At 66.6% G+C, this 13,669-nt stretch overlaps 2 protein-coding genes across 2 annotated transcripts in view; one reads left to right on the forward strand and one right to left on the reverse strand.

Annotated features, from left to right (window-relative positions):
• Positions 1 to 3,234, forward strand: part of ASIC3 (acid sensing ion channel subunit 3) — a 49,848-nt gene extending 46,614 nt beyond the window's left edge. The window contains exon 10 of the mRNA XM_054016980.1: positions 2,208 to 3,234. Within this exon, the coding sequence (XP_053872955.1) occupies positions 2,208 to 2,312 (105 nt within the window). The 3' untranslated portion in view covers positions 2,313 to 3,234. The remainder of the gene's footprint in view (positions 1 to 2,207) is intronic.
• A 514-nt stretch (positions 3,235 to 3,748) lies between these two features.
• On the reverse strand, positions 3,749 to 10,557 carry CDK5 (cyclin dependent kinase 5). The gene is made up of 12 exons (XM_054016981.1): positions 10,472 to 10,557; positions 9,861 to 9,949; positions 9,437 to 9,504; positions 8,989 to 9,049; positions 7,892 to 7,948; positions 7,527 to 7,622; positions 6,650 to 6,724; positions 5,982 to 6,078; positions 5,816 to 5,885; positions 5,463 to 5,523; positions 4,883 to 4,963; positions 3,749 to 4,530 (listed from the first exon to the last, which is right to left on the reverse strand). The coding sequence occupies exons 1-12, from the start codon at positions 10,506 to 10,508 to the stop codon at positions 4,444 to 4,446; spliced, it is 879 nt and encodes a 292-aa protein (XP_053872956.1). The 5' UTR covers positions 10,509 to 10,557; the 3' UTR covers positions 3,749 to 4,443.
• Positions 10,558 to 13,669: the final 3,112 nt, after the last annotated feature.

The following is a 13,669-nucleotide window of genomic DNA, read 5'->3' on the forward strand; positions in this document are numbered from 1 at the left end:
GCCAGGTTGCGGCACCTGGACGAGCCACTATGCCAGGCCCCTCTCGTGCATGGTGCACCCTGCCACAGCCAGCCGTGAGCGAGCACGGAGCAGGGTCCCTCATCCCCGGCAGCGGGGGGCAGGCTCCCCTATGTTCCTCCTGATTCAGTGGGTGGCCTGACCACCCGCAGCAGCACCCTCCACCTAGCCCCACCCCCTCATCCTGCCCCAGTGCGGCAGGGGGGTCCTGGGAGTGCAGGAGAGTGAGCCCCCCCATACTCACCTGCCGTGGTCCACTGGGGTAGTGTGTGTGCCCCTTTGCACCCGTGAGTTCATTAGTTCTGTGGGTGCAGCTAAACCCAGACCCCTAAGTGCAGCATATCCCAGCTGCGGGTTCCACGGCACCAGGGCCAGGCGGGAGCCCGAGCGGCTGGGGCTGAGTGCCGGGTTCTGGGCACTGCAGCTCTTGGGAGGGCTTGGCTTTGCCTTCAGCCCCGGCCTGGGATCTCTGCCCGGGACAGCTGGCTGGGCTCATGCCTGCCAAAGGGACGGAGGGTTTAGGACAGCTCGCTGCTAGGGAGCAGCAGGGCTGGGCACAAGCCCAGCGTGGGGGCTGGGCGTTCGAAAAGGGGCCTGGGACCAGGGTGGAGCCCACCCAGCAGGGCTGCCCGGGCGCGAAGGAGGAGCCCGGTGATTCAGCCCGTTCCGGAGCCATCCCGGGCTGCTGCCGGCACTGGCACCTGCTCCTCAGAACTGGGATTGACCAAGTGGCAGAGCTCAGAAAAGAGCCAGTGAGGGGTCGAGCTCTGCAGATCCTGCCGCATAGGTTAAGCTGCCTTAGTCTGGGCAGGGGAGGGGTCAGCGGTGCCGTGAGCGTGGGCTGCAGGTGCCCGGAGCCCGGTCTGGGCAGGGGTCAGCGGTGCCGTGAGCGCGGGCTGCAGGTGCCCGGTCTGTGCAGGGCAGGGGAGGGGTCAGCGGTGCCGTGAGCGCGGGCTGCAGGTGCCCGGAGCCCGGTCTGGGCAGGGGGGCTCTGCGGCAGATGGCCCTTGGCTCCCGCCGGCAGGGCCTAGATGAGAGCCGCTGGCTGGAGCTGAACTGGCCCCGTCCCGGCTGGGAATAAGGAGCCGATTTTCCCCGGGGAGGGTCGCCCCCATTGGAACAACTGACTGGGGGGAGGGAGGGGTGTCTCTGTCACACAGGGTCAGTGACTCCGGGCCGGGCGTGTCTCCCACAGCCCCACTCTACCTCAGCTGGCAGGGCCGGATGCAGGAGTCCTGGGGGCAGGGCCCTGCCCTGGGCTCTGTGGGAGGCCAAGTGGTCCCTGCCCAGGCTGTCACCCCACAGGCAGGGCAGGACCTGGGACTGTGGCAGCTGGAGCTGGCCCTTTGGTGGAGCCATTCCCCAGTGCTGGCACCGCTCAGGGGGCCTGCAGCTGTCAGGCGAGCGTGGGGACAACCCCACTCCTGCAACAGCCACACAGGAATGCAGGCTGGGGAGTGAGCTCCTGGCACTGAGGCCAGGCCCCTGCTAGTGCAGGCAACCCCGACCCATCATCCCCCTCGCAACCTGATCCACTCCACCCTCACACCAGCTGCCCCGAGCTCCGCCCAGCACCCTCCTGCCCTCACCACTCAGCCCAACAGCCCCCGAGCCCCCAGCTGCTCAGCCCAGCACCCTCCTGCCCTCACCACTCAGCCCAACAGCCCCCCGAGCCCCCAGCTGCTCCGCCCAGCACCCTCCTGCCCCCACCGCTCAGCCCAACAGCCCCCCGAGCCCCAAGCACCCTCCTGCCCTCACTGCTCAGCCCCCAAAAGCCCCCGGCTGCTCGGCCCAGCAGCCCCCGCTGCCCCTCTTCCCCCTGCTCCTTCTCTGCCTTGGGCTCCTCCAGTGCCCGGCTGACCGCCCCGCCTGTCTCATCAGCACGTTTTACTAGCACCCTCCGCGTCCTGTGCCATCAGCGACGCCATGTTACAGACACAGCCTAGGCCAATTGCATGTGGCTCCCACAGACCCTCCCGGCCCAGAACTGGGGGAGCTTGGCACGGCCCTGGCATCAGAGCACGCCAGGAGGGTCATGGCAGCAGCAGCCAGCCCCAGCCAGGGACCCAGGAACGTAGGGAGGGGAGGCAGACCACGGCTGTAGGGGCAGCAGGGCAGGGATCTGGGAGGGGGTGGGCGGGCGGACGGACGGAGACACTGCCTGCTTCTCACCCCCTGTTCCTCCCCAGAGCACCTGTAACACACTGCGGAGCCACTCGGACAGTCTCGGCTACACCCCGAACATGCTACCTCGGCACCCAGCTCTCGGCAACTTCGAGGAGTTTGCCTGCTGAGGGGGCGGCTGCGCCTTGCAGACCCAGCCCACCGGCCTCTCGCCTCCAGCAAGACCCGAGCTGCTCCGGCCAGGCATCCGCGGCTTGGCAGTGGAGAGGGCACTAGGGCAGCCCCTGGGAAGGAGACATCAGCAGTGGTGCAGTCCTGGGTTTGCCCACACTGGGCTCAGTGGGGCCTGGGGCGAGCTGTGGCTGCATGCACGGCCCCCGCCCGGGGAACTCATGCTCTGGTTTCCCCCCTGCCCCATGGAAGGGGGGGGGGGAGATTGGGGTCCCCAGGGGTCAGCCCCTCTGCGGGCAGGGGGGTGCTGAGCCCAGCACTGGAGTGCCCTGGCCTGGCCAGGATCACGCCAGCTGCCCCAGGGATGGGAGGCAGCACCTCCGACAAGCCAGGGTGTCTGGCTGCTGCCCAGCGTCCCTGCCAAGGCACAGAGAGTGGAGCCAGCTCTCCCCTCCCCAGGGAGCCTCTACCCCAGCACTGAGCTTGGCATAGCCTCCCGCTGCCTGCAGCCCCTCCCCGGGGAACCGCCCCCAGGGCTCCCCCGCCCCGGGGCACCAGCACCCTCACAACTCACTCAGGACGGCTGACCCCTGGGGCTGGGCAGGGCTTGCACTCCTGGTCTTCCTGGACCCTGCAACGGCGAGAGGCAGGGGGTGGCCTGGGGCCCCTCTGCTGGGGCACATGGAGACTGGGAGGCCCCAGGGACTAACCAGGCCCGTTGTGTTGGTGACCCTGTCTGACAGGCCCGCTGGCCACATATCTGCATGAGCTGCTTGAAGCACCCCCCTTGCCCATCTGTGCCCCCTGCCCTGCTCCCCCACACCTGTGCCCCCCCAGCATAGAGACAGCTGCAGCTTGCACTCTCCAGCCTAGCGCAGATCCTGTGTATCATTAAAAACCCGCCTGGCGGTTCCAACTTCCCATCTCTGCTTGGTCAGTTCCAGGCTGGGAGGGCTCTAAGCAGCCGTGTGCCGTTGGGGGGGGAGGGGGAGGCAGGGCTGGACAGGCCTGGGGGGCCCTGCAGGGCCCACATGGGGCTCGAGGGAAGGGTGCTAGGCTGGGCCTGCAGTGAAGGGGCACGTCCAGCTCTCTGCTAGCAGCCCATGGGCTGCCACCTGGTGTGTGTGTGTGTGGGGGGGGGGGGGGGGGGGGGCTGCCCCATCGCCATGCTCCGCTCACCCCGCAGGACCCCGGAGCCGACACGCCCTCGTCACCACAACCAGGCTCTCCCCAGGCCTCGCAGGGCCCTGGTGTAGCAGCAGCCCCCCACCTTTCAGCCACAACCCCCCAGACTCGCTGCCGCTCCCACGAACAGCAGGGCAGGCGCGTCAGCATTCTGACCCACAGGACTGGCCCAGGCTGAGTGTAATGCCCGGGGCGGCCCCAGCAGCCCTCCCCGCCCACCACGGAAGGGACAAGAGCGCAGGACGCAGGCTGGGGGAGGGGAACAGTTTATGAAATTAAACATACACCATCAGCCACACAGGAGCACGGTACGAGGGGGAGGGAAGCTGCCCGGCCCCCCAAGGAGTCCCAGCTGGAGGGGGGCCCCACCCAGGGGCCTGTGGGGGCCGTGGCAAGAAGGGGCAGCCTGCGCCGGGGGCACCACGTCCCATGCCAGCCCAGCAGGAGCTGTCTCTTGCCCCTGGATCCCCGGCAAAGGAAGCGACAGCAGTGGCTCCCCCCTTTCCTGTGCCCCGCGGGAACCCCAGGGCCGTCCCTGTCCCGTGGGAGGCCGGTGACGCTGCAGGGTACCGGGGCGATGAGCACTCGCAGCAGGGCAAGGAGGGGGCTGGCTCCTGTCCATGGAGTCCCAGCAGAGACTGGTAGAAAACCAGGCGCTGCAATGGGTTAAAAACCTAATAAATACCTTGGGGGAGGGGGTGGGGGGTGGGACACAGGGCCGTGCCCATCACCCAGTGCCCTGGCCCCGGGACATCCCCTCCCCCACACGCCAGTGGAGCAGGGGGGAGGCTGGCCGGCAGGCCCGGCCCCGGGACATCCCCTCCCCCACACGCCGGTGGAGCAGGGGGGAGGGCTGGCCGGCAGGCCCGGCCCCGGGACATCCCCTCCCCCACACGCCAGTGGAGCAGGGTGGAGGCTAGCCGGCAGGCCCGGCTCCGGGCGTCTCTACGGGAGGCAGAAGTCGGTGAAGTAGGAATGCTGCAGCGCCTCCTCGGCCGAGATCCGCTGCACCGGGTTGCACTTCAGCAGGTTCTGTGGAGGTAGGAGAGGGGCTGGGGGATGGGCAATGGGGCTAGGCGCCCCCCACCCCTGGAGCTGGGGGAGGGTCAGAAGCCCATTCCCCACCCTGGGGAGGGGGCTGTCTGGGGTAGCCCCACAGGGGAGGGCGAGGAGAGGCAGAGAAGCCACCTGGCTGCCCAGCTGCTGCCCCCACCCACGGGGAACGCAGAGGGGGGCTGTCAGCGGTACGTACGTGAAGGGCCTGGGCCAAGGTGCCCCAAAACCGTCATGGTCAGTCACAGGACCCCAGCAGTCCCCCGGGGACAGGCCTGCCCCTTCCTGGGGCCAGCCGTCCCCACTGCGTGCTATGGGGCTGGGTCCTCACCTGGAGCAGGTCTCGACCTGTGGCATTGAGTTTGGGCACCACGTTGAGCAGCGACGTTGTTGCAGGGTACATGGGGTACGGCTGAGGGGAGAGAGGGAGACAGCTAGGACACCCCCCAGCACTAATCCCCCCCTGGAGACAGGCCAAGCCCCACCTCCCCCTGGAGACAGGCCAACCTGCCCCCACCTGCCCACTAACCTTGACCCAGCACTCATCCCCCCCAGGAGACAGGGCCAGCCCGCCTCCCTTTCCCCCTCCAGACACTAAGCCTGCCCCCCCGCCCCCCAGGCACTAACCCCCAGACTGGGCCTGGCAACTGCTCCCTCCCTGGCCCTGATGCTCCGAGAGCCCAGCCAGCCCCTACATACGCTCGTCTCCAGCGGACCCGGGGCCTGCCCGTTGAGCCGGGCTCACACCTGTCACACGTCGTTTGTGGCTCCCACTGACACGGACCTAAGAGCTGCAGCTTGTGGCTGGAGGGGGCAGCTCCGTGCCCCCTGCCCCCGAGAACAGGGCGGGCCCCAGAGCGGCCCCCTCAATGGGCCAGGCCCTGGGCGCCCATCCCCAGCCTGGGACTCACCTTGTAGTCTGGGAGCTTGGTCATGGCCGGCCACTGCTCTTCAGTTGGGGTTCCCAGCAACGTTGGGTGGGTTAAGGACCATCTCTGCCCCCACAGACCCCAGACAGCCAACTGGGGGAGGGGAGGGGAGCACCTCAGCTCCGGCCCACAGGCAGAGCCAGGCCGTGCCCAAGGCACATCCTACCACCCCCTACGGGCTCCTTCGGGCAGGGGGAGGCCATCCCCCCTGGGAGCCACATGCCCCTCCCACCCGAAGGAGGGCAGGAAACCCAGGCTGTCGTCCTGCCTGGGCCTTTTGTTCTTCCCTCCCCTTGCTAAACAAATCCTCCCAAACACCAGGTTAAAAAGGATATCGGAAAATCCTCTTCAGCTGGTCGTCCACGTCGTTCCCCGGGAACAGGGGCCGCCCAGCATTGGCCAGCTCTGCGGGGAGAGAGACGGGGCTGAGCCCAGGAAGCCCTGCGCCCCCCTGCGCTCAGAGCACAGCCCCTCCACAGCGGGGAGCCGGGCACCGCATACCTGCAAAGATGCAGCCCGCTGACCACATGTCTATGGAGGTGGAGTAGAGCTTGGCACCAAACAGCACATCAGGGGGACGGTACCACAGCGTGACAACCTGCAGGGGGTGGAGACAGGCGGTCAGACCCCCACTGCGCGAGAACAGCCCGCGGGAGGCGCAGCTGAGCTGCCGGCCTGAGGACCACATCTGGCCCCAAGCTCTGGGCAGCTGGGCGGGCCACTGGGTGGCTTCCCCCTCCTCCCATAGCCCCCTTCCATGGCTGCTTTAGCACCCCGCCATGGTTGCTGACCCGTCCCCCTGCGGCGAATGGGGCTGGCCAACACCCCCCAGAGCCAGCAGCAGCTTCCTAGTTTTACCCCAGCTGCCGTGTGATCCGAGCAGAGGCACCGGCTAAGCAGGGAAGAGAGGATGGGAACAGCCCATCCCCATGAACCACCACTACCGGGCGCTCTCCCCCCGTCAGCGCTGCCCCCCGGGCATCAGTGCAGCTCTAGGTGGGCTCAGCAGGGGGCGCTCTCCCCTCGCAGTGAGTGCTGGCCCCACTGCCCCGGGGGGGGGGGGGGGCTGTGCTCTCCTTGCACAGCACTAAGGGCGAGTCCCCTGCAGAACAGCCGCACACACCAGCCAACTTGCGGAAGGGGCCCCCACGATATCCCCGACCGCTCACCTCTGCCGAATAACAGCGCACAGGGATCCCGAAGGCCCGAGCCAAGCCAAAGTCGGCCAGTTTGAGCTCCCCGTTCTGCCGAGAGAAGGAGATGAACCAGCCATTGCGAATCAGCCCTGCAGAGCGCGCTGCCCGCCAGGAACTGCGGCTGCCACCCAGAAGGCAGAGACTAGAGCCCCGAGAGGAGCGGGTGAGAGGACACAACGAGCAGTCCCTGCCAGCCCTGCCCTGGGCCCCCCTCAATCCCGACCCTCAGCCCCTGCCAGCCCTGCCCTGGGATCCCGCCAGCCCTGCCCTGGGCCCCCCTCAATCCCGACCCTGAGCCCCCCTCAATCCCGACCCTGAGCCCCTGCCAGCCCTGCCCTGGGCCCCCCTCAAGCCCGACCCTGAGCCCCTGCCAGCCCAGCCCTGGGATCCCGCCAGCCCAGCCCTGGGCCCCCCTCAATCCCGACCCTGAGCCCCTGCCAGCCCTGCCCTGGGCCCCCCTCAATCCCGACCCTGAGCCCCTGCCAGCCCTGCCCTGGGCCCCCCCTCAATCCCGACCCTCAGCCCCTGCCAGCCCTTCCCTGGGCCCCCCTCAAGCCCGACCCTGAGCCCCTGCCAGCCCAGCCCTGGGATCCCACCAGCCCTGCCCTGGACCCCCCTCAATCCCAACCCTCAACCCCTGCCAGCCCTGCACTGGACCCCCCTCAATCCCGACCCTGAGCCCCTGCCAGACCAGCCCTGGGATCCCGCCAGCCCTGCCCTGGGCCCCCCTCAATCCCAACCCTCAGTCCCTGCCAGCCCAGCCCTGGGATCCCGCCAGCCCTGGCAATGCCCCACACGCCAGCCCAGCAGCAGCAATGGCCCCCCCGTTTGGGCTGTGTGGGGCACTCACTCTGTTGATCAGCAGGTTCTGGGGTTTGAGGTCTCTGTGCAGCACGTTCCGGCTGTGGCAGAAGGCCAGGCCCTTCAGCAGCTGGTACATGAAGGACTGAAAGAGAGAGCAGCGCTGAGCACGCTGCAGTTGGAACCCAGCCTTACCCGTGCCCCAGCCAGGACAGGGAATTCTCCCCGCCAGGCCCAAGGGAACCAAGACCCACTGTCTGGGAGCAGCAGCTTGTGATGCTGTGAGCCTGGGGAGCTGCCAACTCAGAACCACCCCTGGAAAGGGGCTGCTTATGGGGGCCACCGAACTGGGCGCGGTGACTGACCCCCCGCCCCTCTGCGAGGCCCCATCATAGCCCAGCCCTGCAAACCCACCTTGACATTCTCAGGGTCCAGGTCCCCATTGCAGCTGTCAAAGTATTTCTTCAGGTCCTAGCAGGAAAAGAGGGACGCCTGTAGATCAATCTCTGATAATTTTCATATAACTTTACATTGTGCCTCTTCGTATAACCTTGTGGTGGGTCTACCCACGTGTGACCTCTGTTTTCATGGGACTTTGTATCAAAGCCTCATTTAGAAACTTTGCATTGCCCTTGGTATAATATTATAGCCCCTAAGGATAGAATAAGATAGAAGAAAAAATTCTTTTTGCTAGCAGTAGAACAAGAGCTCTCCCCGCCCCCACTCTTAATCAATTGCCCTGTTGAATGAATGAGGTGTGGATGAGCAAGGCATGGAAGGCAGCACCTCCAGACAGCCTCAACTGTTGGAGAGGGGCTGGGAGCCAGACCCAAGGACAATAAAACGTGTCAAGTGGGCTCATTAAAGACAAGCAGACATACCCACGGCCTCCGGGGTTAGAAGCAAGCACCTTCTTTTGGAAACACCCTCTTTGCAGCATTGGGACAACACTCAAAAGAAAGCAGCACAAAGGACCAATGGACACAGACACAGAGTTTGAATCTGGTATAGATTTGCATAAGAGGAAAGCTGCTATAAAAGTGAGGTGTCTTGCAGAGGACCCCGGGTCTCGTCTTGTCAACATGGGAGCATTGATCCGGATCGGCAGAAGCCCGGCTCCACCCCCTCCCCCATCTAACTCACCTGGCCAGTGAAGTTAAGGGGAGCAACTAATTGGTAACAACAAGACGGAGTGTGTTTGTGTGTGTGTGTGTGTGAGTGTAAGTGTAATATATTATATGCATATAATACAGTGTTAATGAATACATGTATTACTAATAAATGTGGCATTTTGCCTTATTCCCCCTGAAAAGATCCTGTGCAGTACTTTAAGTACAACACGCCTGGGTCAGAGGGGAGCTGGGGAGCTCAGGGGCACCCAGACAACTCTGCTCCCCCTCGGGGATGACAGTGGAATTCACCCCGGGCTCCCCATTTCCCTCCTGGAGGCAGGGGAGCATACGGACCCCCAGGGCCTTCAGTGCCTTGTGGGCTCCCCCTCCCCAGCTCACCTGGTCACAGAACTCAAACACCAGCGTCAGCTTCTTGTCACTGTGCAGGACATCGTGCAGCCTGCAATGCAGGGAAAACCCAGTGAGCGCCCCCAGCAGGAACCCATGGGCCCTTCAACAGCAAACGGGGCCTCCTACCAGCCCCAGTGCCAAGAGCATGCCCCCCCCCGGGGGGGGTCCAGCACTGGCCCCCGGCCGTTTGCCTCAGGGGGCCGGGGTCCTGGGTGGAAAACAAGCAGGTCACCCCAGTGGCAGCCCTGCTGTGAAAGGGACAAACACTTTCCCATCCCCCAGCCCTGAGCAGCTCCCCACAGCTCATATGGGACTCATGGAGAGGAGAGCAGAGGGGGGACAATGCCACACAGCACCCAGGAGCTCCACGTGTCCAGATCCAACCCCAGCCCCATCCGGAGCCCCCTGGCCTGCCTGGCACAAGGAACGTCCTTGCCTGACGATGTTCTTGTGTTTCAGCTCCTTGAGCAGGCAGATCTCCCGCAGAGCAGAGCTGGGAACACCCTAGAGAAGGAGAGAGAGAGGTTATCAGCACATTCTGCCCCACACAGCCGGGACCCTACGTGCCCCCAGCAGGGCATTGGCCAAATGCACAGAGAGGCATTAGCCTCAAGCCCAGTGGGGCAGAAACAGTAGAACAGGGCCCAGGAACCACAAAGGCTGGTGAGCCCCCAGGATAGGCAGCCATGGCAAGGCTTGGGCCCAAACCTGTTCCCCGGCAGCTGGGAACATCTGCTGGCGGCTGCAGCCCCCATCTGGTCCCTGAGGGGAACGGCCACCCCCTTAATACTGGAGGCACTATGGGGCCGAAGCAGCGGCACCGGCCACCACTGGGCACTAAAGCAGAGCGGGCTGGTCACCTCGTCGTCATCATCTAGCCGGACCCTCTTCAACGCCACGATCTCATGGGTCTCCCTGTTCTTGGCTTTGAACACGGTCCCGTAGGTCCCTGTGGGGAGAGGCCGTGAAAACCAGGCACGCCAGTGCCAGCCCCGCAACCTCGAGCTCAACCATACAGCAATTGCAGCACCCGTCTCCCAGCCTGCCCCCCCCGCAACCCCAGCCCGGCCCCCCCGCAACCCCAGCCCGGCCCCGCTGCATCACTACCCCCCCCCCGCAACCCCAGCCCGGCCCTGCTGCATCACTGCCCCCCCCCCGCAACCCCAGCCCGGCCCCCCCGCAACCCCAGCCCGGCCCTGCTGCATCACTGCCCCCCCCCGCAACCCCAGCCCGGCCCCCCCGCAACCCCAGCCCGGCCCTGCTGCATCACTGCCCCCCCCCCCGCAACCCCAGCCCGGCCCCCCCGCAACCCCAGCCCGGCCCTGCTGCATCACTGCCCCCCCCCGCAACCCCAGCCCGGCCCCACCGCAACCCCAGCCCGGCCCCCCCGCAACCCCAGCTGCCGGCTGTGAGCCGAGCGGGGGCGATGCACAGCCCGGGCAGACGGGACGCGCCGCGGCCCCCCCGGTACCTTCCCCGATCTTCTCCAGCTTCTCGTATTTCTGCATCGCTCCGCACCGGGCCCGCCCGGACTACAGCTCCCGGCAGCCCCCGCGCGGCCCCGCCCCCCGCACACCTCCCGGCAGCCCCCGCGCGGCCCCGCCCCCCGCACACCTCCCGGCAGCCCCCGCGCGGCCCCGCCCCCCCACAGCTCCCGGCAGCCCCCGCGCGGCCCCTCCCCCCCGCTCCCGGCAGCCCCCGCGCGGCCCCTCCCCCCCGCTCCCGGCAGCCCCCGCGCGGCCCCGCCTCCCCACAGCTCCCGGCAGCCCCCGCGCGGCCCCGCCCCCCCGCTCCCGGCAGCCCCCGCGCGGCCCCGCCCCCCTCCCGGCAGCCCCCGCGCGGCCCCGCTCCCGGCAGCCCCCGCGCGGCCCCGCCCCCCCCACAGCTCCCAGCAGCCCCCGCGCGGCCCCGCCCCCCCACAGCTCCCAGCAGCCCCCGCGCCCCCCCCCCCCCCCCCGCACACCTCCCGGCAGCCCCCGCGCGTCCCCGGCCCCCGCCCCGCTCCCGGCAGCCCCCGCGGCTCACTTCCCCCCCCCACGGCTCCCGGCAGCCCCCGCGCTTCCAGGCCGGTCCGGGTGTTTGTGGTCCTGGCTCTGGCCCAGGTCCCGCCCCGCCAGGTCACAGGGGACCCGGACCCGGACCCCCCCGGGCGCTTCTCCAATAATAGCCCGCCCTGGCACAGCCCCTCCCCCCGCCCCGGCACAGCCCGTGGGGCCTGCCCGCCCCTCCCCTCCCCCCGCCCCGGCACAGCCCGTGGGGCCTGCCCGCCCCTCCCCCCGCCCTGGCACAGCCCGCCCCTCCCCCCGCCCCGGCACAGCCCGTGGGGCCTGCCCGCCCCTCCCCTCCCCCCGCCATGGCACAGGCTGCTCCCCTCTGTCTCCAGGATGTCCCCCCAAAAGCCTGCACTCCACGCTCTGCCTCCAGGGGCGTGGGAATTCGCTCTGAGGGGCGGGGTGTTCCCTGACTCTGGAGCAGGGCTCAGCGGCGCACCAGGTCTGTGACCCGCTCAGCTCCCTCAGGGCAGGGCCCGCGGCGCACCAGGTCCGCGTCCCGCTCAGTTCCCTCGGCCAGGTCTGCGGCCCACTCTGCTCCCTCGGGGCAGGTCCACGCCCTGCTCGGCTCCCTCGGGGCAGGGCCCGCGGCACACCAGGCCTGTGACCCGCTCGGCTCCCTCGGGGCAGGGCCTGCAGTGCGCTACGCCTGTGCCCTGCTCGGCTCCCTCGGGGCAGGGCCCGCGGTGCCGGGTCTGTGCCCCGCTCGGCTCCCTCGGGGCAGGGCCCGCGGTGCCGGGTCTGTGACCCGCTCGGCTCCCTCGGGGCAGGGCCTGCAGTGCGCTACGCCTGTGCCCCGCTCGGCTCCCTCGGGGCAGGGCCCGCGGTGCCGGGTCTGTGCCCCGCTCGGCTCCCTCGGGGCAGGGCCCGCGGTGCCGGGTCTGTGCCCCGCTCGGCTCCCTCGGGGCAGGGCCCGCGGTGCCGGGTCTGTGCCCCGCTCGGCTCCCTCGGGGCAGGGCCCGCGGTGCCGGGTCTGTGCCCCGCTCGGCTCCCTCGGGGCAGGGCCCGCGGTGCCGGGTCTGTGCCCCGCTCGGCTCCCTCGGGGCAGGGCCCGCGGTGCCGGGTCTTTGACCCGCTCGGCTCCCTCGGGGCAGGGCCTGCGGTGCGCCAGGTCTGTGCCCGCTCAGGAGTGAATAGAGTTTAAAACCAGAAGCGTTATAATCTTGCTGAGTCAGGGTCCGTCCACAGTGCAGTGGGAGGGGTGACTGCAGCAGCTCTGAGAACACCAGTGATGCTGCGGCAGCCCAGGCTGGACAGCCTGGCCTGGGTGTGTGCTCCAGCAGGTAGCCCGGGCTACCGTGGCTCCATTGCAGTTGCTACCCAAGCTCGCTCGCTCACTGAGGTATCTTCCCCCCTGCTGCAGTCACACACCGCGATCCCAGGGGCACAGACCTGTAGTCAGCAGCATTGCAAAGCCCCCTCTACCAGATCTCTTGTCCATGTGTTGGTGCCTAGACACTGATCGGTCACCTCTCAGCTTCAATAAGCTGAATACATTGAGCTCCTTTAGCCTTGCATTATATGGCTTGTTTTCCAGCCCTGGGTCATTCCTGTGGCCCCCTTTGGCACTCTGCAGTATTTCCACCTCCTCCTCAAAGTGTGGTCACCAGAACTGCCAGTAGTATTCTACGAGTGATCTTACCAGGATCGCGTCCCTATTTCTACTTGATATTCCCCTTTTACACAGCCAAGGATCACGTTAGCCCTTTGCACCACAACCTGGCACCAAGAGCTCCTGTCTGCAATGACTCCGAGTCCGTGCTCTCCCATTCTGTACGTATGACCCCTGTGCTTGGCTCCTGTATTGCCTTGTGTTGGGCTGTGACCATTTAACCAGGCGATTCCGAGCACTCTAACAGTGACCTGTTCTTCTCAATATTTATCACTCTGCCAACCTTTCTCATCTGCACGATTTGATAACATCAACTAGAAACTGCCGCACCAGTTGATCTCTCCCCATGACCAAGTACATTCTGAGATCTGCCCGTGAGCCTGGTTTTAATCTAATCATGTGCCCTGATAATTCCACATAGCTTTTTCATCAAAATGCCACACATTACGTTAAATGCCTTGGAGACACCAAGCACACGATACCAACGCAGTGACCTTTATCAGCCAGATCTGCAATCCTGTGAAAAAAACAACCACCCAAAACACGCCCCAACTTCCTCGAAACCATGCTGACTGGCAGAGATGATATTTCTGTTTCCTGTGCTGACCAATGGATCAGGGGGGCTGGCCGTGGCCCGGGCAGGGCCTGTCTCTCAGTGGGGCTGTTCCATGCCACAGGTAAATAAAGAGGGAGACACCCTGGCTTGGGAGAGCGAGTGCCTGTGTGGAGCCACAGCTTGGCAGCACTTAGCAATAGGAGCAGCAGGCTCTCCCCACATAGGCCTCAGTTTCCCCTGGGGCTGGGCACGGGCAGGGCCATGGTTTCTGCTGAGCCCCCTTAGTGCCTGGCTGCCCAGCCCCCCTCGGCCGCTCCTGGCTGCAAGTATCAGAGGGGTAGCCGTGTTAGTCTGGATCTGTAAAAAGCGACAAAGAGTCCTGTGGCACTTTATAGACTAACAGCTTTTGTGGGTGAATACTCGCGTCACATGCGTCTGACGAAGTGGGTA

Source organism: Malaclemys terrapin, chromosome 2, assembly GCF_027887155.1.
Source record: "Malaclemys terrapin pileata isolate rMalTer1 chromosome 2, rMalTer1.hap1, whole genome shotgun sequence".
Taxonomy (NCBI): domain Eukaryota; kingdom Metazoa; phylum Chordata; order Testudines; family Emydidae; genus Malaclemys; species Malaclemys terrapin.

Excerpts from the sequence above, each read along its gene's own strand:
- CDK5 (XM_054016981.1), bottom strand. The coding sequence starts at position 10,508 with ATGCAGAAATACGAGAAGCTGGAGAAGATCGGGGAAG. Across the intron at positions 9,505-9,860 it reads GGCTAGATGATGACGACGAG|GGTGTTCCCAGCTCTGCTCT; the intron begins GTGACCAGCCCG and ends CTCCTTCTCTAG. Across the intron at positions 6,725-7,526 it reads AGAACCTGCTGATCAACAGA|AACGGGGAGCTCAAACTGGC; the intron begins GTGAGTGCCCCA and ends TTCTCTCGGCAG.